At 41.4% G+C, this 25,903-nt stretch overlaps 2 protein-coding genes and 1 long non-coding RNA gene across 11 annotated transcripts in view; 1 reads left to right on the top strand and 2 right to left on the bottom strand.

Annotated features, from left to right (window-relative positions):
• TMEM241 (transmembrane protein 241) overlaps positions 1 to 8,571 on the bottom strand; it is a 61,560-nt gene extending 52,989 nt beyond the window's left edge. For 6 of the 7 annotated variants that reach the window (XR_014227497.1, XR_014227498.1, XM_082305010.1 and 3 more), the window contains exons 1-3: positions 8,438 to 8,571; positions 5,972 to 6,018; positions 3,296 to 3,373 (exon numbers count right to left, since the gene is read on the bottom strand). Coding sequence is in view for 5 of the 7 variants with exons in the window: in XM_082305010.1 (XP_082161136.1) it covers positions 3,296 to 3,373; positions 5,972 to 6,018; positions 8,438 to 8,509 (197 nt within the window). In the remaining 2 variants the exon portion in view is untranslated. The remainder of the gene's footprint in view (positions 1 to 3,295; positions 3,374 to 5,971; positions 6,019 to 8,437) is intronic. The other variant, XM_082305014.1, reaches the window with a different exon arrangement.
• Positions 8,572 to 10,125: 1,554 nt separating this feature from the next.
• Positions 10,126 to 12,316, bottom strand: LOC309587147. The gene is made up of 3 exons (XR_014227504.1): positions 12,199 to 12,316; positions 11,717 to 11,984; positions 10,126 to 10,736 (listed from the first exon to the last, which is right to left on the bottom strand). It is a non-coding gene; the product is annotated as an uncharacterized lncRNA (long non-coding RNA).
• Positions 12,317 to 12,476: 160 nt separating this feature from the next.
• Positions 12,477 to 24,178, top strand: RIOK3 (RIO kinase 3). 3 transcript variants are annotated; one of them, XM_082304982.1, is made up of 13 exons: positions 12,477 to 12,638; positions 13,709 to 13,830; positions 14,703 to 14,848; positions 14,977 to 15,081; positions 15,629 to 15,738; positions 16,439 to 16,582; positions 17,475 to 17,602; positions 18,828 to 19,013; positions 19,500 to 19,659; positions 20,624 to 20,704; positions 20,793 to 20,882; positions 21,240 to 21,347; positions 22,779 to 24,178. In XM_082304982.1, the coding sequence occupies exons 1-13, from the start codon at positions 12,576 to 12,578 to the stop codon at positions 22,878 to 22,880; spliced, it is 1,545 nt and encodes a 514-aa protein (XP_082161108.1). In that variant the 5' UTR covers positions 12,477 to 12,575; the 3' UTR covers positions 22,881 to 24,178. The 3 variants fall into 3 exon arrangements, with proteins under 3 accessions (XP_082161108.1, XP_082161107.1, XP_082161109.1); XM_082304981.1 differs by having other exon boundaries at positions 18,825 to 19,013; XM_082304983.1 differs by lacking the exon at positions 12,477 to 12,638 and adding an exon at positions 12,818 to 13,134 and having other exon boundaries at positions 18,825 to 19,013.
• Positions 24,179 to 25,903: the final 1,725 nt, after the last annotated feature.

The following is a 25,903-nucleotide window of genomic DNA, read 5'->3' as shown; positions in this document are numbered from 1 at the left end:
ACATTTCCTCTTTTTTTTTTATACATAATTTTCTAAGATACTTGATCAAAAACCCAGGGTAACAAAAACAGAGTAATCTTTAGATTCTTTCACTGGCATAAATATTTGCTCTGTTTTTTGGGGTAGTCACCACCATTTTTTATAAAAACACTGTTCCTTTTAAGGCTATTGACTTCAACTGGAATTTCACGGAGACCAGGATCTAAAACTGTCATACCTCATTACCAACAAGTTCACATCAGACACCAACAAAAATACCTCCACCCTACTGAAGTTGCAACAAATGGAAGAAAGGTGAAGGGAAAAAAGGAGGGCTGGGAAGATGAAAGGAACACACGATGAAAACTGAATTTTCATTTAGAACATAACACTCTTTCATGTTCCCCACCACTAAATTCTAGGAATCCCAAATATATCTTCATCTCCAATGCCATACTGTGAAGTGCAATGGAAAAGGCCTTCAGATGCTTTTTCCATGACGTAAGGGTAGAATTTTATGCTGCCAAGTGGGAATTTCAGCACTGAAAAAGAATGCATGGATGTTTGATGTAACGTGTCAGCACCAACAATCTGTCTTGTATGCAAACCAATTAGTAGCTTCTTATGTTGGCAATACAGTGATGTACATGCAAAACAGGAAAGCTCAGTGACATAAAAGAACAGATGAGCTCGTGGTTGTAGGGCTAGGTCCAAAGCCCACTAAAGTCAGTGGGTAGCTTCCCCTAAACCACACTTTGGAGCTTTGGTTTAAGCAAGGCTCTGAGCTGCTGCTTAGCTGCGGGGAAAATCCAGCACTAGAAGAAATGCCAATCAGAACACATAGGACTCACGTGCCTACAAGGGTTAGGCAGAAGCTGGACAGACCACAGCACTGGAAGCATTATGCAGATGCTATACATATTCCTCTGCACTCCACAGAGCCCTTGTTTTGGATACAAGTTTTGCAGTCACCATTCATCCTGTAGAAGCAACGATGATGGTGACAGAGTCCCTTACAGCTGGGAGTACTGGGGGGAAGCAGATGAAAAGCAGGATAGCCACAAAACCTAAGAGAAATTACTCTAAGTAATATGTTCTTATTTGGTCTTTATTGTGAAGCTAGTATTCTGGACTTTAGACAAAGGGTCACGATCTCTGTGTAATAAAATAATTCTGCCGAGACACTTTGGGATAACCTGACCTGGCTCAGAAAGCATATGAAATCAGTCCACATGACAGAAATACTGAGACTTTGTGGAAATAAACAAACAAATGGGTGGCAGTTTATTATTTCAAGCATGACAAGACTGAGGACTGGATAGGGTATTATTAAGTATCCTACACACACACAGAAAAAACCCCAAAACAACCCAAACCAGATAGATTCACAGACCAATACTCTGTAAAAGGGGTGGGGGGGAGTGTCCTTAGCCCAGTGGTAGTACTAAGAAAAATCACCTTTGGAGGGGGAAGGAACTTGAGAGGAAGTGGTAGACAGAAGTTTTGAGACATTATGTTTGTTTGTTGGGGAGTTTTTTGGTTGGTTTTTGGACGGGTTTGGGGGTTTTGTTTTAATACAGGAGCTACATCCTACAAGTCCAGTTCAGCAAAGCATTGAAACATGTGCCTAATTCTTCTGAAGAAAGACAGATTTAAACTCATGCTTAAGCAGTTGGCTGAGTTATAGCCAAAACATGTCAATGAATTCTGGTCATTTCATTCAGTCTATTCTAGAACAGGCATTCTGTATTAGCTAAACTAATGAAGAGGTTTCTCAAGATGTATTTTAATCGCTTTTCCTATAGTGTGCTGACACCTAGTGGCCTGAAGTCTCCATCGTCAAAACGGAAACTAATTTTTCACCAAAACTTTTCTTAGATAAAAATATCCTCTACAAAAAAAATGGTCCTTGTCCAGTATTTTCTTTAGTGCTTTCCAAGTTTTGAAAAAAATGAAAATATCTTTTCCAAGCTTTAAAAAAAGATTCAACTTCTTTAATTTCACAATTTAAAGCAAAAGTAATCATCCAGTGACGAAAAGCTGAACTAAAAAGGACATTACTGATGGCTATATTCCTTTGTCCTTTAGACTGTTCTGTGAAGACAAAATCTGCATAAACGATATACATTTGATAATAATATATATATCAGTAACTGCCACTAAAGCAAGGTTTGGACCCTAATCCTGCCTCTACCAATATCATTGACAGCTTTTACACCAATATCCTCATTTTATCTACACTGCAGATAAAAGATAGGATGTTAAATTCTGTTTCCATTTACAACTTCACTTAAGTTTCAGTGGTGATGTAGTCACTTGTGTGGAGATGGAAAAAGAACTTAGCCTGATTCTTCTAACATACATGCAGGATTTCATTCCAAATGGGGAGATTCAGTTTTGCAAGCCAACCGTTTGAATCCCAAACAGAAAATTCATCAGTTGTCACTTGCTAATACAGAATGGCTGAAAAAAGTTACATCAGAAGGGAACTCTGGCAGTCATCTAGTCCAATCCCCCCCAGCTTCAGAGTCAAGTCACATTACTCAGGTCATTGTCCAGTAAAGTTTTGAGTATCTCCAGAGATGGAGATTGAGCAATTGCTGTGGGCATACATCTTATAAATCATAACATTTTGCGAAATAAAAAAGATACGTCACATTACATACTGCAGAATGGATCCACCGGAGCAGAGTACATTATGCTGGACGACTCTTCTGAGTTGCCATCACACTCAGTTCAGGCAGATGATTTTTGTCTACAAAGCACCTTTTAATTTGGATTTTGATTATTATATCAATTCTGTACTGCAATGGCTGCTCTTGCTGTGCAGTTATAAATGCTAGAGTTAGGCAAGGGTGAATGATTCCCATTTATGGGCCACACTTAGAGATAAAGGCAGATCACGTTTGTGGACTTCACTGCACTGAGGTTTTGGTGAAGCGTGTGACAATGCTCTTATCTAACATTACCAAGGTTTCTCTTACAATGCTATAAAATAATCCAGGGAGGAGATGTGGACAGATGGTTGGAGAAGTTATCCTTACAGTTTTCACTAATGGCTATGCTTTTTCGATTGTTTTACCAAGGTTAAACTGAATCCACTTTATATTAGTGATCAGTTGAAGTGTGTGTCATTGAACATTCATCAGACTAAAACACAAGATCTCTCCTACACCTGTGAAGCAGAACATATATAAACACCCCCACCCCCCAACTGATAGTTTAGCAAGTTAGTAACTTCCACAACCAACTTAACTATGTCGTAACCCAGCTACAGAAAATAAGTATTTGACAGATACTGAAAACCCCGCAGTACCTTGAACACAAGTTTATCTCCACCCAGCCCAGCTTCCAGGAGACATGAAGCAGAAGTCCACCCACTAATGTCTGCCATCTGAAACAGAAATAAAAGAGCACATCTGAATTGTTTGTCCTTTTTAACCATGTGGAGCACGACCTTAGAATCCACAGAATTTCTCACAGCACACCCATGACTCTAGTTATCTACTGTTTCTCCAGGTTACCAGGAATGCCACTATTTCCTTTTGAATCTTTCATTTTTGTGGGCCTTAATTTCCTCCAAATTGTCTACTACTCTGTTTTTTCCACCTGTTTCAAATGTTTTGTAAATTACCATCTACCACAATTACCTTAGTCATGTTACTGAATCCCCATTTTATCATCTCTTCCCACACGAGGTTTACAATAATAATAGTGATGTTACAGCCATGATGATCTGAAGATGCAAGTGAGGCAAGGTTTGTGACAAGAGATTAATATCTTTTCATACATTAACTGTTATTGTTAGAACAAATAAACATGATTTCAGGATTCAAAGACTCGCTTCAGCTGAAGTAATAAACCCCAGGGATGATGTGTGTAGTCCCAGTAGTTTCAAACATTAGCTCTATGACTTCCCACAGTTATTCCTGCTGGGCTTAGATTACAAACTCCCTCGAATTCAGACTGCTTTCCCCCCTCCCCTGCATCTTGTGCAGCAAGCACCAAGTGAAGTGTCATCAACAATAACATCATTATGCTGCATGAGCCTCTGGTTCAGAGCCTCTAGAGAAAACATCTTTACAGCCAGATAACCTTGCATGTAAACCACAATACTGCGGTTTTCTCATTGAAAAGGTATATAACAATTACATACGTTCTGCATTGACTTATCTGTCTAATGACTTACCCTACCATAAAGGTGTTCCTTAGTCTATTACTGAAGTAGTATATGAGGCCTTAGAAATGCTTGCAGATAACTTAAAATTAGTAGTGATGCACACTGATTTTTATTAAGCATTAAAATAAGTTATTAGCTTCCTTCTTCCTTAAGCTAGTGGTTTTCAGAGACATGTTTCGTGTTTCTTGGGTGAAAATCCTTGAACATCTAGCATAGTTCAGACAGAGATACTGTACGACAATGTTAAATCACATTAACATCTCTAACAGGTACAGAACTGGTTTTATTTATTATTCCCATTCATTGCAATGCATTTAAGCAATTATTTAAAATCTCTCTCACACATACGCAAATAAACAAATATTCACTCTATGAAGTATTACACAGAATTGGACAGTGTCAGAGAAGAGCGAGCTCATTGTCCACATGGGCATGATGAATATTCAGTGCTACTATCACAGCTCACTTTTAGATGAGGAGCATATGAGAGCTTAAAAGCCAGGTATCCCTGATGTCTGCTGCAGGTTTGAGCATGCTATATTCCAAGCCAGTGATGAATTCCCATCAACTTTATTGTGAAGAATTTCATCTCGTCTGAGGTTTTAAGGACAGAGGTTGAATTTATTAACAGTTCCAGATGCTTAGCACTATGCAATATAGTCTTAGATTATATAGGGAACAAAACAGATGACAACAAACAATAACAGCATGAACTGAGAATAACACTCTTTTCCTCCTTTGCTCATCTGTCATAGCTCTAAATGAAAGCACATCTGAGCCCCTTAATAATTTTCAGGGAAAGGTCACCTTTAAAAGCCAGAACTTGTGGAAAAATATTAAGATGCTGAGATGCATTTCCAAATAATAGAAAAAGGAAACAACTGTGGTAACACAGATACCATAAGGCAGCTGCTTGCCATTGAAATATGCCTTTTTACTGTTGATTTACCACACTTGTATTTTACATACATTACTCAAAACCCTTTCCCCATATGATAAAAGCCTGGTCCAAGAGACAGTCTCTGTGTTTGCGTCAGAAGTAAAGAAAGCATCCGTTGCTTATTTAATAGAGCTCAGTACACTCAAAGAAAATGGAGATTCCCAAGGCAATTATTCCTAGAGTTGATTGCAGTCCCGGGGCTGCATGTCAGGCAAAAATATAAGCCATGCTAAGCAGCAGTAAAGGAATCAAAGACATCGAGTGTCTGCAGACTTTACCGTTATCTCCAAAGAACAAACGGGGGAAGTCTTGACCCTAAGAGACCAGATTTTCACTAAATGCCTCACAAATTATTAACAGCACTGATGGATATAATATGGATATTTGGCAAAACATTAAATTTCCCATTACGATCATTAAGATATGATAGTGACTTGTGATGCAGAGTTACAACAAAGGCTAAGCATGAAAATAAGCAACATGGTATTTGTGTATGCCTAAACATGGGTTTAAGGTTGGTTTTCATCAGCATAGCGAAAGAATACACCACAACTGCACATGACCCATGCGTGCCATTTCCAAAGAAGACAGGCTGTACTATAATTGGTACTTTTCTATGCTGAAGCGTAAGACTTTCAGAAAAATGAGAAACGATGGAGTCTGTATATCTTAATTGCATCACCATCACGATGTTTAAAAACTAACCAAGACATATTAATGAATGCTTTGCTAAGGCTTCAGGAAGTCTGTTCTCTAGACAGCAAAAGCCAGTAATGACAAGAAGTACTAAAGTTAGCTTCATCATGGAATGGCAAGACATTTACTGATTAAAGTAATTTTTTAAACAACTGTATTCTTAAAATGGTACTTACCCTTGAAAAAGGGTAGGGTAGGTAAATTTCAGGACAGACAGGACATACTGGAAAACAAATACCAAATTAATGGACATCAAACACCTACAGCATTATAACATTGACAAACAATCACGAGAGCAACAAAACACAAAAAGTTTCTACCAAAATAAAGAAAAATACAAAGACAAAAAAAAGTTTTCAGTAATTTCTCTTTCCATGCCAGAACTGCTGAATGCTGCCCCAGTCACTGTGGAAAGGAGCAGACCCTAAAGTACATGAGGTACGGGGTGGACACACTGAACGACGGAGAGAAGGCTACCTTATGAATCGCTCTTTCACTTTCTGAGCGCACTCCATGCATCACACTGAATGGGAAAAGGATTAACAGGAACAAAAAGACATAAGCACTTGTCAATTAAAATCATATCATATGACAGAGGCAACCTTTAGCAGAATCAAGACCAATAATCTTAACATAATTGTCTCTTGATGACTAATTCATCTTACAGACCTAACATATTGTTCACACACCATTTTGTGTAAAATACTAAGCAGTCCTTAAAGCCCTTTGAAGATGTAATATATGGGGGGAAAAAAGCAAAGCCTCTGTGTCATTGCTTTAGTATGCTTTGTCAGGGTCTGCGCGTATGGACGCTAGTATCTTCTCCCACTATATATATATATATATATGCAAACATGAGGCAGAAATACATATGCCATTCAATGTGTATATCAGGACCTAACAAGTTCCCGTAATGAAGTATATAAATGCTATTTCTGCAAAGGAGAAGAATGACTGAAGCTTCCTCAGAGGAAAGCAAAGGTACCTGCCATTCCTTCCAGAAGCCAGCAGAAGTTGTCAATGGCAAAAGGAGAAGTTGTCAATGGCAAAAGGAGAAGCTGAAAGCTTTCAACAGAGAGGAAACTGTGCTGAGCAGTTTGCAAGGTCCAGTTTTTAGGCGTGGGAGGTGTCGCTAAGAAGCTGGCGTCGATATACAGAGACAAGGCATGTTGATTCACAAAGGGTCACGTTACACATACACTTGTCTGAACTGCCACATGGGTTTTAAATCAGGACGATATACCTGCACTTGTCTGTACCCGCCTTTGCATTTACCTACCACCTGCAACAACTGAAAGGTCTGTATTCAGGTTCTTTTTAACTTTATTACACTGAAACCTACACTCAGGTTTGAAAATGGAGGCCCTATGCCAAAGTCCTTCCAACTTCCTCTCAAGTATAGTTAAGCCGAGTACCTTTTCCAATGCATGATGCAATCTGGCAGCTCTTCTAGCCCCTTTCTGTTGAACTAAACACTGCTCTTAGCAGTCTGTCAGATCACGTGTATTATCTCTCCCAACGAACTTTGCTTCATGTCTGGACTTCAGTCTACTTCTGGGCATCCTTAATGTTTCTGAACAGAAACCAGTGGCCGATGCTGAGAAGAGATTTCATTTTCACCTCCAAAATGCTGCTTTTCTCTAACTCTTCCTCTGGAAATCCATACTGTAGTTGCTTCAAAAACTTATTTTCTTTCAGAAATCTGTACTAGAAACACAGACACACTCTCTAATAAATAGGGCAGCAAGGAGTAGTTACTCTATCTCCTCCTCCCAGAGTGAACAAACTACTTCAAACTATGCTTAAACTGTACAATTTTATTCACAATGTGGCCATCTTCAGCCTGCTTCTCCTTCTGCTTAGGCCTTTCAGCAATACCAACAGGCAATTAAGTTGCACAGTGGAAAAGAGACTTCATGTCCTTAATTTGCAGGTTAATTAAACTGTCAAAGGGTCGAAGGAAGTTAATATTTGTTTCACTACTACTACAATGATTTGAATAGTTCAGATTTTTCCCTTGGGTACTTGGTATTATTGTTCCAGTTAACAGATCTTCTTTTGTGAATGAACGTGCGCTTGGTGGTTGCTAGATACCCAATAATAAAATACATCCAGCATCGCTGATGCTTTCAGAGCACCATAATTTTGAAAGCTTGGACCAGATGATCCTTCAGGTCCCTTCCAACCTGGTATTCTATGGTTAATTTCTGGCTCCATAACTAACATTTCATTCGTTTGAATAATATGATGTCACCTTTTTACTCTCCTAAATACGCCAGTATTGAAACGTGCGCGTCATGGGAAGGTGAAGATGTCACAGGCAGAGAAAAACGGGACCGGTGGAGGACAGCTGCCTCCTCAGTCAGGAGCGCACACGGGGACGGGCGGCGGCGGGCCTTTGGGCTGAAATACCGGGGGTTTTTCACTCGTGGGGTAGTCCTCCTCCGGGAGGGGCTGGCCCGCCGCCTCTCCCTGAGCAGGGCAGGAAAGCAGAGGGCACCGTCCCTCCTCCTCCTCCTCCTCCTGGGTCCCCGCCCTTACCTCGCCCTCTCAGGCGCAGCCCCCCACTCCTGCCACAGCGGAGCCTCCCTCCGCCTCGCCCGGCCCCTCCGAGCCCGGGGCGGCTCCGCGCCCGCCCTCACCTTGTTGGTGAAGCAGGACGCCAGGTAGAAGAGGCAGAAGGCGAGGCCGCCCGCCGGCCTCTTCAGATACATCTGTCACCGCGGGCGCCGCCGCCACCGCCGCCGCCGCGCGGAGCGGGCCCGGCCGGCGGCGGCCATGGCGGCGACACGTGGTGCCGCGGCCGCGCCAATGGGCAGCGCGCTCCCGCCGCCGGGCGCCGCCTCCTTAAAGGGGCGGCGCTGCCGCCTCGCAGCGGCGCCGCGCAGCCCGGCGCGGGGGGAGCGGGGGGAGCGGGGGGTGGAAAGCCCGGCGTGAGCCGGCGGGGTGCGCTCGCAGCCCAGAAGGCCAACCGTGTCCTGGGCTGCATCGAAAGCAGCGAGGGCAGCAGGTCGAGGGAGGGGATTCTGCTCCTCTGCTCCGCTCTGGTGAGGCCCCAGCTGGAGTGCTGCGTCCAGCTCTGGGGTCCTCAGCACAGGAAGGACATGGAGCTGTTGGGGTGGGTCCAGAGGAGGGCCACAAAAATGGTCAGAGGGATGGAGCACCTCTGCTGTGAGGAAAGGCTGAGAGAGTTGGGGTTGGTCAGCCTGGAGAAGAGAAGGCTGCGGGGAGACCTGATTGCAGCCTTTCAGTACTTAAAGGGGGCCTACAAGAAAGATGGGGACAGACTTTTCAACAAGGCCTGCTGCAACAGGACAAGGGGTAATGCTTTTGAACTAGAGGAGAGTAGATTTAGACTAGATATAAGGAAAAAAACTTTCACGATGAGGGTGGTGAAACACTGGAACAGGTTGCCCAGAGAGGTGGTAGATGCCCCATCCCTGGAAACATTCCCAGCCAGGCTGGATGGGGCTCTGAGCAACCTGATCTGGTTGAAGATGTCCCTGCTCATTGCAGGGTAGGGTTGGACTAGATGACCTTTAAAGGTCCCTTCCATCCCAAAGCATTCTATAATTCTGTGATTCTATGATTCATCAGTCACATGTAAACTATAAATATGCCAGGGAGGTAGAGCAGTGAAAGACATGCCCTACCTAGTCACAATTACTGGGCGTTCTTTCATTGTGGCCCAGGTAAGCCTCCTTCTTCCCAGATCTGGTATTAGCAAGGCCCTGTCTCTGCAGTTCAGACCTTGATTTTGCTCAGGTAATGCAAAGGCCAGGGCTCTCTCTGTACACGTAGACCCTATTTTTAGAGGGCAGAGCAAAGCAGCATAAATAAGAAACTGAGTGTGGCCTAAACTGGGGGGTACTAACTGGTAGACCAGAGGCCAAACCCAGCCCACAAAATGAGCCTGTCCAACCTGCTACGTTTAGCCTCAAAAGACAAAAATCAGCAGACGGAGCACAACAGCTGAACAGTCTCCGCTGCACCAAGACAAATTCAAGGATTTTGGTCCATCAGATGCAATCCTATCTGGTTTGTAAGGAGGTGACCCAAAGCAGACATCGGATTTCCAGTGCTGAAAGGTTTGGTCCATCCAGGTCTAGAGAGATCACCGACATGCCACCATAATGGATGCCACAAGAGATGGCAGGGTAGGTGGTACAGCATTTCCACTTTGCAGAGCATGTGTTTATGTAAGTACCTCAAATGTATATTTTGCAAACAAAGGTGTACTTTGCATTGTGCCAGAAATTCAGCCTGTAAAGCTTTAAAAAAGAACAAGAAAAGTTTACAGGTATCTACAAAGACGAATGTAAGCATGTGATAAGAATACTTTTGACTTTTTATTTTAGTAGAGTATCATTTTCATGCAAAATATTACAGTGATATCTCTGTGTTTCTTGCAGTATTTCTTATTAAAAGTGAGAGACTCAGACAAAGATGATATATCTTCCTACAGCAAAATGCAGAGGCAGGTTTGAATTCTTGTAAGCCATTTACAGTGAGGGATTAAGAATGAACCTTCAGCTGGGGCTGCACGGCTAGAAGGCGCGTCCCCTGGCTGGTGGATAGGGGATCCCTCTCTGGAGGGTGCACCGGATAAAATTGAAGAAGGTGCCGCGAACAATGCAGCCTAAGGGAAGGCCACCCTGACAGAAAAAACACTGGCCCTCCAAGTCATGGGGGTTGGGCAGGAGGCCAACTACCTCCTCCCGGAAAAAAAAAAAAAAAAAGTTGCAGAAACGACGAGCATCAGAAATGGCGAAGATGGAGAAAATCGGTAACGAAGTGAGGAGGAGGAGATGGAGCTGGATCGGTCGTGTCCTGAGGGGGAAACTGACGGAAGACTGCGCTGTGGCCCTTGACTCCAGAGCACGCAGCCGCGGACCGATCGAAGTGGAAGAACGATGTTCGCGCCTTGTGTGCCTCCTGGCACTGAGAGAATTCAGATCAGATCAGATCAGATTAAGAAGGAAGATATAAATTTCTGCCAATGTTGTTTATCACGACTAACTTGAATTACATATTAAGTAATTGCTATACAGCTTTGGAATTGAGTAATATGAAGGGAAGTTTCTGCTCTATCTAGATTTTTAACTATTTTTATTAGGAGATGTGAATGTGTGGCAAATGATTTTGTTTACATGTCATTTTAGAGAACATTTCTTCTTAATGTAATTCAGTTCAAAGCTTGATCCATTCATATAAGAGGTCATGGGATCAAGGCCTAATCAGGTAATATTTAAGAGACTAATATGGAAGACTTATTTCTGAAAATTAAAAACTGAATAAAAAGACATAGGAATATTAAATCATTGTTAATGTCTTTTTGAATCAAAAACTACCAAAACCCATTTTCTTAATCAGTGCTTGTATAGCTGTGCTAGAGCAATGATTTTCTTGGGGCAGCAGGACATTGCTTTGACGTTCTGCTCATTTATAAAACTGATAAATTTAGCCAAAGAAGACGGAAGGGGGCATGGCAGCAATCTTCACACCCCAAAAGGCAGCTGCAAAGGGAAAGAAATAATCTCTTTCCACCAGGGCTAAAGGCAGAGAGGATAAGAACCACACTGATACGGCACCACCAGACTAAGCCATCCTAATGTCTCCGTGGCACACGCCTGTGTTGTACCTGCAGGCTGCGCGTAGCTGAGGCAGCCGTTATGACCTGGGTCCCTACCACCTGCCAAACCGTCTGCCCTTTAGTGGGGGACTTTCTGCCGTAATGAACACTGGAACAGACTGTTTTGGGAGATTGTAATGTCTTACGTCATTGCAGGTTGTTAAGGACAAAGTAGATGAACTCTGGCTGACAAAGCTGATTATTGCATGCCTAAGAGCTGATGCGAGTGGCTTTTGCCGGGCCTGCCCTGGCAGCGCTGGCTTTGCCAGATGCGTAACAGGGAACTTACTCGGAGCGGGCCGGGGGATGCCGCGGGGGCTGTACGACCCCTTACCACTCCTCCTGCTCTTGGAGCCAGCCGGCTTTGCTAGGCTGGTTCCCTGGTTATCGACAGCGACGGCACAGTTGCCTCCGTTTGCAGACACCTCTGATAGCTGGTGGTGAGCCAGGCCTGAGGAGGTTTCCAGGCATCGCTTCCTTCCTGCTGGGGAAACTTGCTCGAGCAGATGTCAGACAGCGACTGTACGGCAGCAAAACACCACCCAGTTGCCCCTGTCCTGGAAACAAGGCATTTTAATCACAATACTATTTTCCAGATAAACATTACATATAAACCTGAGGTGTAACAGGTGTCAGATCACATACAAAGTATCTAATTTTGTATTTACAGCGGGTAATGGGATCAGGATCAAATTAATTAAGTCGCTTATGTTTGTTTGTTTGTTCTTTTTTTTTCCCTTGGTTACTTCCTTAGATAAAAGCAAACGTCACCTATGTGATTTCATCCTCTTTGTTTTTCTGCCGGCGCAGCTCCCCGCCGGCAGCCTGCCATCGCCCCCGCCCCCGGCGCTCCCCATCAGCCCCCGGGGTGCGGGCGGCCAGCCCGCCGCCCCAACCCGCAGGCAGCCCCGGGGGGCTCAGGGCTCCGCCGGTAACCCCGCGGCCGCCCCGGTGACATCACCGGAAAGGCGGGTGACGCCCCGCGCCGCCGGCCAATGGGGAGCCTGACGGCAGGTGACGGTCAGAGAGAACGGGGGGGGGGGGGGGGGGTGAGAACCCGGAAGGTTCCGCATTCGGCGCGCCGCTGCCCTGAGGAGAGCCCCCGCCGCTGCCCGAGCCCCGCCGCCCGCCCGCCATTGCACGCGCAGATGGACCCGGTAGGAGTCGCCGCCGCCCCCGACGCCGGGCCGGGCCCCGCCTGGCGGAGCAAGGTGAGGGCGGGCTGGGCTGGGCCGGGCGGGGGGCGCGGGGGCAGCGCGGCGGCCCGCCGGGCCTTAACGACGGCGGCGGCGGCCCGCGGAGCTGTGTCCGGCTCCCCGCCTCCCCCCTCCGGGGCCGTAGAGGTGCGGCCGCCGCCGGCCTGGCGCCTCGGGGGCGGAGGAAGACCGAGGCACGGCGGGGCACGGTCCCCGTCCCTGGCCGACCTTCGCTGGCGGCAGCGGGGCAGGTGGCTCCGGTACCGGCTGCCCTTCTTCCGCCCGCCTCCCTCGGAGCGGGCTGGGGCCGTGGAGAGGAGGCTGCGAGGTGGTGCCGGCAAGGCGGGGGTCAGGGTTATCGGGCAAGCGGAGCGCCTGGCGCCGCTGCCTCAGCGAGCGACGGGCCGCGCTGGAGCGGGCGCGGCGTGGGTCGCTGCTGCGGGCAGCTCTCCTGGCGGAGGGAGCTGCTGTTGGACCCGATAGATGAGTTGTTTCTCTCCAAGCTCCGCCGGTGAGCGGGGAGTCGGGTCTAAGTGAGTTTGGTTATCGGGGCGGTAGGCGGGGAGTCGCAACTTGGTTGGAGTCATCGTCCCCCAGCCCCCGCCTCCCCACGCCAAGTTGTGTGCGTGCTTCTGCTTTTTTGGGGGGGGTGTTTGTGATGGCTGTCCTTCCAGGGCTCTAGAAACGGGGGAGGAAGCTGTGCGTAAGCCGTTCACACTGTGTTATTCCAAGACAATCTTTGCATAGACTGTGTTTACGCTTGTAAGCAAACTTTCTGGGAAGGCTTTGCCCCTGTCTTCAGAGGGTACTGACACTGAGAAACTGATTCTTCTCCCCCTCTCTCCCCCCCATTAGTCAGTGACCATCGACATGCTTTCAATCACAGATCTCCCTATTGAGTTTATAAGAGTACTCCTTGAGGTGTTTTCTGTACTTTAGCTCATCAAACTTCCCTAAGTATCTGTAGAAGACAAGCTGTTATAAGATTACATGAGCTTATTTTAGAGCCAGTGACAGCTAAGTTATCCTGATTATTGTGTTGCCACTGCATTTCTTGCTGACTTGAACGAAATGTTTATTTACAGTGTCCGTGGGGAGCCCCCAAAACAACATCAATATCGTGTTCCCTTGCTGATGTAATGAGTGAACAGCTGGCGAAAGAGCTGCAGCTGGAAGAAGAAAATGCCGCTTTTCCTGAAGTGGTTGCGTAAGTTTAAATCCTGGATTAGTGATCTCCGCAGTTATGAAGCCATCTTCTCTCTCTTCTGCATTTTCTTACAACCTGCTTAATGTGTAATGATATAGTAAATGCTTTGCCTGTTATTTCCTAGTTCTGCTTCTTCAGGTCTTTTTCGGTGAAGATGGCTTCCCCAGTTAAAACTCTTCCTCAGATTCTTTTCTTTGTCACCCTTCCTTTCTTCCTGATATTTTCTTCGCATTGTTTTGGGTGCTTTAAGCCAGTCTGTAAGCTACATTTTGAGAAACTTTGTCAGAAATGTTTTTTTTCTTCCCTTTTAGAGACTCTTGTTAACAGTGCAGAATGTTATTTTGAGAACTGTCAGGTGTATCACCTGTATCCTCCTTAATACTTGGAAGCTCTAAACATAGGCCAAGAGCTTACTAGTTCTAAACTCATACAAATTATGCCTGTGGTCTTTTCTGTGGAGCAGATCAAAGAAACACTGTTTGTTTGTTTTTTTAAAATTTTGTTTTATTTATTTATTTGTAAAAATATATTAAAATATAATTAAAATATATACACACACACACCTCCCCCCGTATGCCTTCTTTCTCTTTTATGAAGGGCATCTTAAAAATAGAGCCTAATGCTTCTTACAGCATGGTAAACAAGTAAATGTTTAAGTAATATTTTCATTGTAAAGGAGTGACAAAGAGAAATGAAGTCATGGTCTATTGATATTTAGTGTTTGCTTGGAGAGGGGCAGAGAGTTGAGATCCAGTAGTTTCTATGCAGCTCTGCATGAGGTCTTTGTATAGAGAGATGAAATGGTATAAAGTGGTGTTTCTGTTCAGATTACTGTGTTTAATTTTTTAAAATTCTGTTTTCATTTTACATAGTGTTGCTGAAGGACCGTTTATTACAGGAGAAAATGTTGACACTTCTAGCGACCTAATGCTAGCTCAGATGCTGCAGATGGAATTTGACAGGGAATATGATGCGCAGCTTCGGCGTGAAGAGAAGAAGATCAATGGAGATAGCAAAGGTACCCTCATCAGAAGAAATATCTTTGCTTTGGAGATATTCTTGGCGCTCTGCTTAAGTTGACAGAGCTGTGAGGAAGTAGCAAATCCCTGGTAATCACAGACATGCTTATCTGTTCTGTTTCTCAAGTCTCCATATCCTTTGAAAATTATCGGAAGGTGCATCCCTATGACAGTGACAGCTCAGAGGATGAGGTTGATTGGCAGGATACCCGTCATGATCCGTATAGAGCAGGTATGTGGCAGTTGTAAACAATACAACACAATTTCTTCGGTTAATAGACCTAAGAATACGACATAGTTAAATTAGCTTTTTTGAACATAAGGAGACATACCAGTTGTATGTAAAATCAGGTCACCTAATTGGGAGGTGTTATGCAGGAAGCTGGGCGGGTAGCTTCAGGCTTCTGTCTGCCAGTATATTGGCTTCAGTGGCTGAATCTGGCAAAATAACTATTGTACGTGGAAAGTATTGTGGGATATGCATATCTGTCATCTGCATTTGGCTAGGGGCATCTGGACGTGATCTTGGATATTCCTGTCTTTAACACACCAAAAGTGTGTCTGACACCTCAGAGAAGATACAGAAATAAGTCATAACATAGCAAAAGAAGCTGTCACGTTTAGGATAAGAGAAGACTGCATTAAGATCATACAATTTAAGTATTTTATTCTGTTTAATGAACAAAATTATGTTACTTTTGTGGGCATTGTGGAACCTTTGAGTGTTAGTTACGTTTGTTTAGATGTAAAGTTCGTTTTATTTTTCTTACTGCTGGCAGATAAACCTACTACTACACCAAGAAGGGGCTTCATTGGCAAAGGAAAAGACATTACTACTAAACATGATGAAGTGGTATGTGGAAGAAAGAACACTGCTCGCATGGAAAATGTAAGTGAAAACTTAAGGAAACTTATTTTGTGTATAAAACTGGAATGCTGTAATTCAACCAAAGAACTAATGCTTGTCCATCTGTGGTACTGTATACAGTGCTGATTTTTTTTTAATCAGATGAAAGCAATGCAGTGTTTGGATTAGTTATTCAAATTGGCAGTTTGAGTTGCATGGGTTTTTTGTTTAATAATAGTTTATTAATGACCATGATTCAAGAATTTGCACAGAACTGTTTTGGCAAAACAAAACTATCAGCAAGTTTGGTACACAGGCAAATAAAACACCAAGGCTATTTTTGAAAAGCATAGCTATCATGTAACCTAATTTTTTTTTTAACTTATTTTGCCTGATGAGCCAAGTAATTTAGTTTCAGTCAATTGTTTGACTTACAGCTTTTCAGTCTGTTTATCCATAGTACATACCTTCCGTTTTCTTTAATGTAACTGGTGCAACTTCTGCAAATAAGGAAATGCTGCAAGTGCTATTTTTACAGGATGTTAGGTAATCTCATATCAATTTGGGCAGAACTTTGAGTTCTGAGTTTAGAGCAATATGATTTTTAGCATAGTGGCACCATTGCACAAAGTGGGTTTCGCATAGGTCCTAATCTACCCCAGGTTTTTCCAAATCAGAATGAGAAATTTTTGCTTGTGCCTGCTAGTAACAATGCTTAAATTTCTGTTATTTCTACTTGTAGTTTGCACCTGAATTCCAAGTTGGGGATGGAATTGGGATGGACTTAAAGCTGTCAAATCAAGTCTTCAATGCCCTAAAGCAACACGCATACTCTGAGGAACGTCGAAGTGCAAGGCTCCATGAAAAGAAGGAGCACTCCACTGCTGTATGTTTTAATAAAGTGTCTCTATATACTTTTTACCTTGTGTAACAGCTGAACACTGTTTTGGTAATTTCTTGAAACATTCTATTTTTAGTAAAACAGTTAAGCGATATTATGTTAACATTGCTGAAGGAGATGGTATTATCCAGCTCCAACTAGAAAAAAGCTGTCTTTATTTGAGCTGCATTACTGTGGGAGCCATACCAAAATAAGAGCAAGCAGCTTCCATTTTTTTCTCTTTGTCTTTCTAACTTGTCTCTTAATCAGCTATAATGAATAAACTGCCTGGAAATTATTTATAGAAACTATCCAGAGGATTAATCCTCTGCAGTTGAACCATGTGGCTCCAAATATCTGTCTTCATAGCGAGTTTCAGGAAGATGAGGTGACCAAGTAAACTCTGACTTAATAATTTAGGAAGCCAGCTGATATTCTTTATGGGTGAGTTTAGAGCAGGGCCTCTGGTAGTTCCTGCTGTGGACTTCTTCAAATTTGGGTGTTTTGCTTTATTTTATTGTTACTGATATAAAAGGAATATAGTAGTTGGGATATTTTGATTCATGATTTATAAAGACTTCTTGAAAACACTGTAGAAGGTGCTCTTGAGCCACAGTCTGTAGTTTATGCAGAATTGGTAAAATACTGCATGTGCTACACAGTTGATAAGGTACCTGAGAGTATTAAATCTTAAGATGACAGTGCTGGAGCAGTTTGGCTTTGCTTCATCTGCTTGTTTGGTTTGTTTTTTTCTTTTTTTCTCTCTATCAATTGAGAGAATGCTCTTAATACATTATTCTTTCCACCTAGTTGAACAATTGTGGTACATAAATACTCTAAACTCACTGTAAAGCAAAGAATTATTTTAATGAATTGAGTATTCATTTCTTGCCTGTAGGAGAAAGCAGTGGATCCTAAAACACGTTTACTTCTGTACAAGATGGTCAATGCTGGGATGCTGGAGACCATCACAGGCTGCATCAGCACAGGAAAAGAATCTGTTGTTTTTCATGCATATGGAGGAAAGTAGGTATATCGTTTGTTACTGACAGTAGCTTTAAGAGATGGTTTAAAAAGCAGAAACCACAAAAATATTTAAACGATCTGCACTTTTTTCATTCCCAAGACTTAAAGTTTGTATTCATGTATATGCAGATAATAATAAAAATCTGAAAACCAAATGGTACCAACTGCAAAGTAAAAAAAATCCTCGCTTTCTTCCTTGGAGACCATTTAATGAACGGGGACAAATCCACTATAGCTTTCTGTGGAAAAAGATGTATTCCTTTTATAAAAAAGAAGTCTTGAGACTTTGAGGAACTCTTTCCACCAACCTGCCCCAGACTGCAGAGCTGTCATGATGATCTTAGGCTACCTGAAGATTGTCTTCCTGTACAGCTTGCTGTATTGTCAGCTCCATCTGTGCAGTTCAGTGGAGGTGCCATTTTTTCCTTTTGGGTTACCTTGAGAATAGTGTTGGGATGCTGCTCGCTTTGCAAATCATGCAAGAGTCCAGTTTTAAAGACTACCATGCTGGAAGGATTGTAGTATGTTAGTCATGATTGTAGTGCATTGAAACACCACTAGTTTAAAGTGAGTTAAGAAAGAGCTAATAAAACCCAAATACAGATAATCTATTTAGAGATGTCCAGAGAGAGGTAGGTTGGGGGTGGGGAGAAAAGGTGTGCCTTTTTTTTTTTTTTTTTTAATTGACCTTTGCTTGAATGATGTTCAGGAGTGTTCTTTTGCTTAGTATTATTCAATGGGCGATATCTTTGTGGTGCTTAACAAAACGTTTTGATACTACCATTATTATTCTAATGCAAGACTCTTTTCACTTGTAATTTCTTGAAGCAAGTACATCCATTAACAGGGCTGTTATTAGCTATGACATTTGGGGGTTGGACTAGAAGACCTGTAAAGATCCCTTCCAACCCAAACTGTTCTGTGATTTAAGTAAAATATTAACAAACTGGGAGATGGAACCTATTTGATAAGCAACATATAATCAAAATGCCATACCCAAACATTCATATACAAGCTTAATCATAAACTTTTATAAATTTAACTTGAATTGGCTTCCAAATTTGACAGAAAATCAGATCTTTTCCTCTCTAATATAAAAAATTGCTTACACCTCAAACATCTTACAATGTTGGGGGGGGAGGGGAGGGGAACCACCAAACCCATGCATTTGCTTGTAAAGATGCGAATGGTTAACTGTTATGTATTTGACTTTTTCCACGAGAAGTGCAACTGAAGATAAAATTATACCTCCAGAATGTGCCATCAAAGTGTTTAAAACAACTCTTAATGAATTCAAGAACCGTGACAAATACATTAAGGATGACTACAGATTTAAAGACCGCTTCAGTAAATTGAATCCACGAAAGATTATTCGTATGTGGGCTGAGAAAGAAATGCATAATTTAACAAGGTAAAGAGAAAAAAAAAATGTAGTTGCCAAATGCCTGTCGGTTTCCTATTCTCTGTTTAAGGAAGTTATGCTATGTCTAGGTAGAAGTTTAGATTTGATTGTTAGGCTAAACAATATACAACCTGGCACAGATTGAATAAGCCTCTGGTTTCTTACAGTTTAATGAATCATCAGCATCTTCAGCGATTTGGCAGCAGAATTTACAAACGAATGAAATTAATGGGCTCTAGCTGTAAAAGTAATGAGTTTTCAGTGAGCATTTTTAGACCCACTTATGACTTTTAAGATCTAAATTTTCGTATGTGAAATACTGTGAAAGATATATATTTATTTAGTTTTCAATTTGGTCTCTATCAAAGACTTTTTGACTCTGGATCAAATTTTCTCACACACAGCTCTCTAGGATTGGAAATGAGCAAGCAGGAACTAGAACTGTAGGGTTTTTGTTTTGTTCTTCTTAATCAGTATCTATTTTCTGATTCACAGAATGCAAAATGCAGGAATTCCTTGTCCTCAAGTGGTTATCCTTAAGAAACACGTCTTGGTTATGTCTTTCATTGGCCAGGATCAAGTCCCAGCTCCTAAACTAAAGGATGTAACACTTAGTAGTGAAGATATGAAAAAGGCCTACTATCAGATTCTTAATGTAAGACGATGCTGATTTCTCCTCCAATTCTGGGTTGTGTTTTCTTTTAGGGGAATAACTTAAAGGACAAATCAGCATTTATTTACTTTTCAGGATGCTTGCATCACTTTCAAGATATGGAGTCCAAAGGCTTATTTTACTGCTGCTTAATGTGTGACTTAGAATAAATAAGAATTTATGTACTAAAAAAAAAATAAATAAATTGAACCTTAATTTGAGGAGAAAACGTGCTGGAACTTGATGACAAACAGATATTTAGCAGCAGAGAAATTATGAGCAAGTAGTCCTCCTTTTATAGAAGCAGTATGTGGTTTAGAAAGTTCTCTGAAGTCTTTCTGGGCTTACCGAATACTTAATTTACAATGCTTAAGCACTCTCCAGTGGATAGCCCCCTCCCCACCCCCGTTTTTAACAAATCTAGAAATCAGAGAATATTGCATGGTGGATACTTTCCTATTATCTGCTGTAATTGGTTCAAACATGTCCCTGCTAACTGTCCACTCACTGTTAGCTTCCTGCAGACATTAAAAAAACCCAACCAACCAACCCGGCAGCTTGATAATATGAATGGTCTGCACCTCAAATCTTGAGACCAGTAGAGCAACATGTGACTTGCATACTAGTTAGGATTCAGTATCTAGAACTGTGAAACTTCTTTCCTGTGTGATAGGGGTGAGAATGACGGGTATGTTTAGAGAACATATTTATCTGTGTTATGCACTCGGACTGGTTGGCAGAGCTGACATGAGTTTACCAGACCAGCTAAGCTCAGTGATAAAAGCTTAGTTCGCTGGCGGTTTACCAAAACTGCGATTCCCTGTGTGAAACTTTATTGAAGACAAGAAAAAAATGATGTAAATTAGGTGGGTGATTGGGGAAAGGCTTTGTTTTGTTATAGTCGTGCAAACGATACTTATTTGGAGTATAGCACACTTCATTCATTCATTAATTTGGTTCCTTGCAGATGATGCAACAGTTGTATAAGGAGTGCAACCTGGTCCATGCAGATCTAAGTGAATACAACATGCTTTGGCATGATGGGAAGGTGAGCGTATTCTTGATGTGGGGAGGAGAGGTTTCCTCTAATGTGAAATGTTAACACAAGGTGAATTGCTGTCTCTCTGTGACTACAGGTCTGGCTTATTGATGTCAGTCAGTCTGTGGAGCCAACCCATCCTCACGGACTTGAGTTTTTGTTCAGAGACTGTAAGAATGTTTCACAGGTAGGACCTCTTCATCTGACAATCCTCTGTTATGCTGAATGTTTTCCAAGATAAAATCAATTCAGAGCTAACTAAAAATCAACCAATACAACTCCGTAAAAATTATCACTACCACCTATATGTGATTACTCTTGCATATTGTCTGTACCGATAGTGTTCTTCTCCAAAAGGGAAAAAAGTGTGGAAGAATAAAATGGTACCACTAGAACTTAAAACTTCTTTCAGTTATTTTTATCTGTAGGTCAACAAAAGCAAAAATATCATTTCGACTAAATACTGTAATTGTAACTTGGGGAAGGAAAAAGAGTATTTTGTTTTGCGTAGTAAAGTTTCATGTGTGCTTTTTATATTGACTAGTTCTTCCAGAAAGGAGGTGTGGCAGAAGTACTTAATGAGCGTGAACTCTTCAATGCTGTCTCAGGTTTAAATATTACAGCTGACAATGAAGTAGACTTCCAAGCAGAGGTATGGCTTTCTCCATGTCTAACGTTTTAATTTGGTTAGCTATAGTAGCTATTGTAATACCTTAACTTTCCACGTTTAGCTTGTATGATTAGTGTGTGTGAGTATAATTTCAGCATTCTGCGTCTTTTTTTTTTAAACCTGATTATTTCAACATAGTAAAAACACTTTCTGAAACTCGGATTGACAGACCTCTCCATACCCGTTCCTGATCTCCCTGCTCCCAAGTATAAAAGGCTTCATGCTGCATATAATTGCTTCTTTCAGTGTTAAGGGAAATTTAGTGATCTGGTTTAGTTTAAAAGCTAGCTTTGTTGTCTTTCCTTACGTACGTTAAAGGTTGTGCAGCGAAAGGAAAGTTGGTTTTAAAAAAAAATAAAAATTGTTCTCCTGCTTATTTTTTGTGTGTTAGATTTTAACTTACTTGAATGCTAGGCTAGCATTTTCAATGTTCAAGCCTAAAATTAGACACCTGAAACCATGCTAATGTAAATATGGACAAGGAATCTTTGGTCACCTTTGGCTTTTAGTTTTCAAATTTTGGCTGTAACTCCTCAAGGCATGCATCCTGATACCAGACATTTATAAAAATAAGTTGTCAAAAATTCCGTATTTACTAATTAAGGGTGACAGGGCAAGAGATAAAGGGAAAACAACAGCACTGTTCCAAGATCCTTATGTATCCATTAATCAAGCGAAAACCAATTCCCTCACTGACTGTGTTGTGAGCATTGGGGTGTGGTGGGGTCAGTTTTTTTGTTGTTGTTGTTTGGTCATCTTTTTTACTGTATAAATTTTATGGGAAAGACTTACATTGCTGTTTACATAGAGGTGAATTTGAGCGGTCCATCCTTGAACTTCAGACTTTGACTTTAGTCGCTGGTAACTAAAATTACTTCCCCTGGAGTACAAGAGGAAGTAATCCAAACATAACAGTCTGAAGATTAAAATAAGCTACTGTACTGTGTTGCTTTGATTGCACAAAGCATTTAAGTAAAACCGTCTTCAACTTCCACCCTTAAAAATTATTGCAGTGGATTTGCAATCTTAGTATTACTTGGAATTTCTCCAATGCTGATGGATCGGCTGAGTTACAGTAGAGATGTTCAGAGTTGGAGAAAGGGACACTTCCGTACTTTGGGGAATACAGCCGAAGTCTTAAGAGTCATCCCCTCCTCCCTGCGACTCCTGCATTTCAGTTACATAGTATGAGGCTATAAGGGAGTGCTGCTCGTTTTACTGATTTGTTGAGAACAGATGTTTCAAGCTGTACCTCCAAAGTATGTTGCTCCATAGGTACAACTGAATCATTGAACCACCAATATTGTATATACCTGGTCAGTCACCTGAAGCTACCTTTTAACACTGTTGAGAAACATTCTGGTGCAGACGTGCTTTTATGATTTCAGCATGGATTTATTTTTGGCTCTCTAGATTGAAGCTTTGGAGAAGATGAATGAAGATCACGTGCAGAATCATGGAAAGAAACTGTCAATGTTTTCCAGTGATGGAGACCCACCTATATATGATGAATAGCACTGAGTGTATCGCTGCTGACAAAACGAAACACAAGTTTACTGCTTCTAACTATGTTGGTGCAGTGGTAAATGTCAACTACCAATGTCAAGAGAGAGTGGTTGACTGAGAATACCAAAATGGAAAACACAGCGAGCATACGGTGATGCCTCAGTGTTTTGGTTTTGTTCTTGGTTTGTTTTTTGTTTTGTTTTGTTTTTTTTTTAACTTAGCCCACACATCAGGCTGACACTGTGAGAATGGACTGTCACTACCTCTTTGGATGGTCTGGCAACTTCACCAATTGCCCAGTTACGTTAGATTAATGTAGCTGAGGTGGTCATATTTTGCATGATTCAGAGCTTACATGTTTTAGTTTTTTAAAAAAAAAAAAAAAATAAATAATCTGAAGTATTTAGTGGGAAAGCACACTAGGAAAGTCCCTCTTTTTTTCCTATTGCTATTTGAAAAACTAATTTTAAATTTTGTGTGGACACAATGTCAGTGAACCTTTCATCCTTCTCCACCAAGGGCAAAATGAAAAGTCAAACTATGCGCTGCAATCTTCATATGAAAACATTAATTTAACAAACCGATGTGTTTTATATATGCAAAAGTCTGGACCTTTTCATTTGAAGTACATAGAATGTGGCTCTAACTATCTCTGTAAATACAATTGGGTGTTACATGAGAAACAGATTTGAATCCAACCAGCGGAGGACTTCTTTGGCGACATGCCAGGAAATCCTGAGGGCTGCATCCAAGCTGCGTAACAAAGAGTAAGTTCAGTGAGCTTCACTCTTAATATACAAGTGGTTCCAAGAACTCAGTGCAAGCAAAACACACACACAAAAAAAATCTCTCTAATAATCCTGTCTCTAAACTGAAATTCTGGGTAGAGCACCAAACATTCTTACGTACCCCAAAGATTATCATAGACTATAAAAACTAAATGTTGATAATCATTATTTTTAAATGAAGCTTGTTGCTTCCTAGTGCAAAAAGAATACTCAAATTTGTCTCTTTCTCATGCTTTTATTCTTAATGTCAGTCTTTTTATTTTAGCAAGTTCTAAAAATGTAGCAATATTTCTCTCCAGAATAACACATCTAAAGATGAACTGATGTGGTGGGGTGGTTTGGAAATAAGAAATTCTGATCAACTTTTTAACTCTGCTGTTTCTGATGCTGCTCTTTATCAAGCAGAATATAGTGTTGCTACATGTGACATTCTCACAGTGTGCTGTGAAAGTGACTTTTTTTTAAAAAAATTTTTTTGTTGTTGGAAAGCTGGTGGCGAAGTAAAAACTTAAGATCTTGTGGTGGTATTCTTGCGTGGTTCTTTGCATTGTACAGGCCTTCATTGATCCTCAGTGCTGCACTAAAGCAGTGTTAGGGTAGGACCACGCTAGTTCATTATAGCAATAGAAAAATGACTGTTTTGGTGGGTACTACATAAATGGTAAACAACCTTGATGTTTTTGCCAGTTTCATCCCAGTACTTGGATCCTCTTCCCTTTTCTGAATTAGACATTTACCCCTTTGGAACGGAAGGAACTTAGTGTTTTGGAGACTTAAGTCTCTTCCTAATTGCTCAGTGAAACAGTTGCCCAAAATAACGTTATCAGGAGAAGAACAGACTAGGTACTGAGAAGGAGGTGCTACAGTTATCTAACCCCTTCAGGAAGACCTACAGCTGCTGTTGTCAAATATAACCAGAACTTCTCCTTCGGAGGAGAAGGCTTTTAAGAAGAAAAGCATAGTCCTATTCTAGGCTTATTATGAGTTTCAATGCTCTAACATTTCTTAGCAGCTCCTTTGAGATATTTTTTCTCTAATGCCTTACCATGTGCTTGTCTAGGAAAGATGCCGATTGTGAGGGATATTTGCATCAAGTGAGAGGAAGAGAGAGCAGAAATAAGGGGAAGTGAGGGGAGGGTGGTTTTTGCGTTGTCATTTTGAAACAGAGGCACCTGCTTGTATCATTGTGTTTGGACTGAAGCCTGAGTTGTTACTGTCATTTTTAATTTATTTCTAAAATCTGTCTAGCACAGATTAAAAAAAAAAAAAACAAACCAACCAAACAAAAAAACCACAAAAAAAACCCTAATAAATGAAGCAATGGTCCTCAAGTCTGTCATTTAAAGCTACTGGGCTCAATTATATTGCCTAAATATCTTTTCACTTCTAGCAGTAAAATTGGTTCAGGAATTTGCTTTGAGATTTTGAGACATCTGGGCATGTTGTCAAGTAGTTGAAAACAAGGAAGAAGATGCTAAAACAAGCATTTTCCTGGACACCCTTGAAATAAAAGGTTCTAGGATTATTATTATCAAATAGAATCTTAGAAGTAAATCTAGATTTTTTTTTTTTTCATTGTTGGCTTAATTAACTTTTCTGACATTATGACTGTTCTCATGGTCAATTTTAAAACTATCACAATAGTTTCAAGTTCTGTGTTTATATACTTGCTGATTTTCCCCCCCCCCATATACCTCAGTGTCTACTGTCTTAATATTCCTATTGCAGTTGTAGAAAGTGCTTGCTGTCCTGTAGGAAAGTAGGAGAAGGCTAACTGTCAGTAGAATTTCTTAAATTTTGACCTTGGATTAACTAAACTTTTGGCTAACATGCAATGAATTTTTTTATTTTGTAGAAAATGATAAACTTTAAGGAATTTTAAATGCTCTGGAAATACTTGTCCTCTCTAGTTAACACGGAATTGTTTGATGATGTGGGAATGTTCTGCAGAACAAATAGCTGCTTGTAATTCCTAGTTGTGACTTCAGTTTCTCTAGTCTGATGTGAAATGATTGCAGTTAGACTAGCTGGGTCACAAGTCAGCAAGCGGTTGTTTGCATGATACCGTGTTAGTACCTGGTGCTTAAATTTCTGTTTCTCCTGTACGAAGTTGTGCCACTCTGGTCTAATCTGAAAACTTAAATTGGTATGATCTCTGTCTTTTTTTTTTTTTTTTCCCCGTTTATTTTTTATTTCCTTTGTTTCCCTAGGAAATACGTAATTAATGATGTTCTTACACAATTT

This window comes from Platalea leucorodia, assembly GCF_965183815.1.
Source record: "Platalea leucorodia genome assembly, chromosome: 1".
In the NCBI taxonomy this organism is placed as follows: domain Eukaryota; kingdom Metazoa; phylum Chordata; class Aves; order Pelecaniformes; family Threskiornithidae; genus Platalea; species Platalea leucorodia.
The sequence above is the reverse complement of the archived record's forward strand: the minus strand, read 5'-3'. Positions and strand labels throughout refer to the sequence as shown.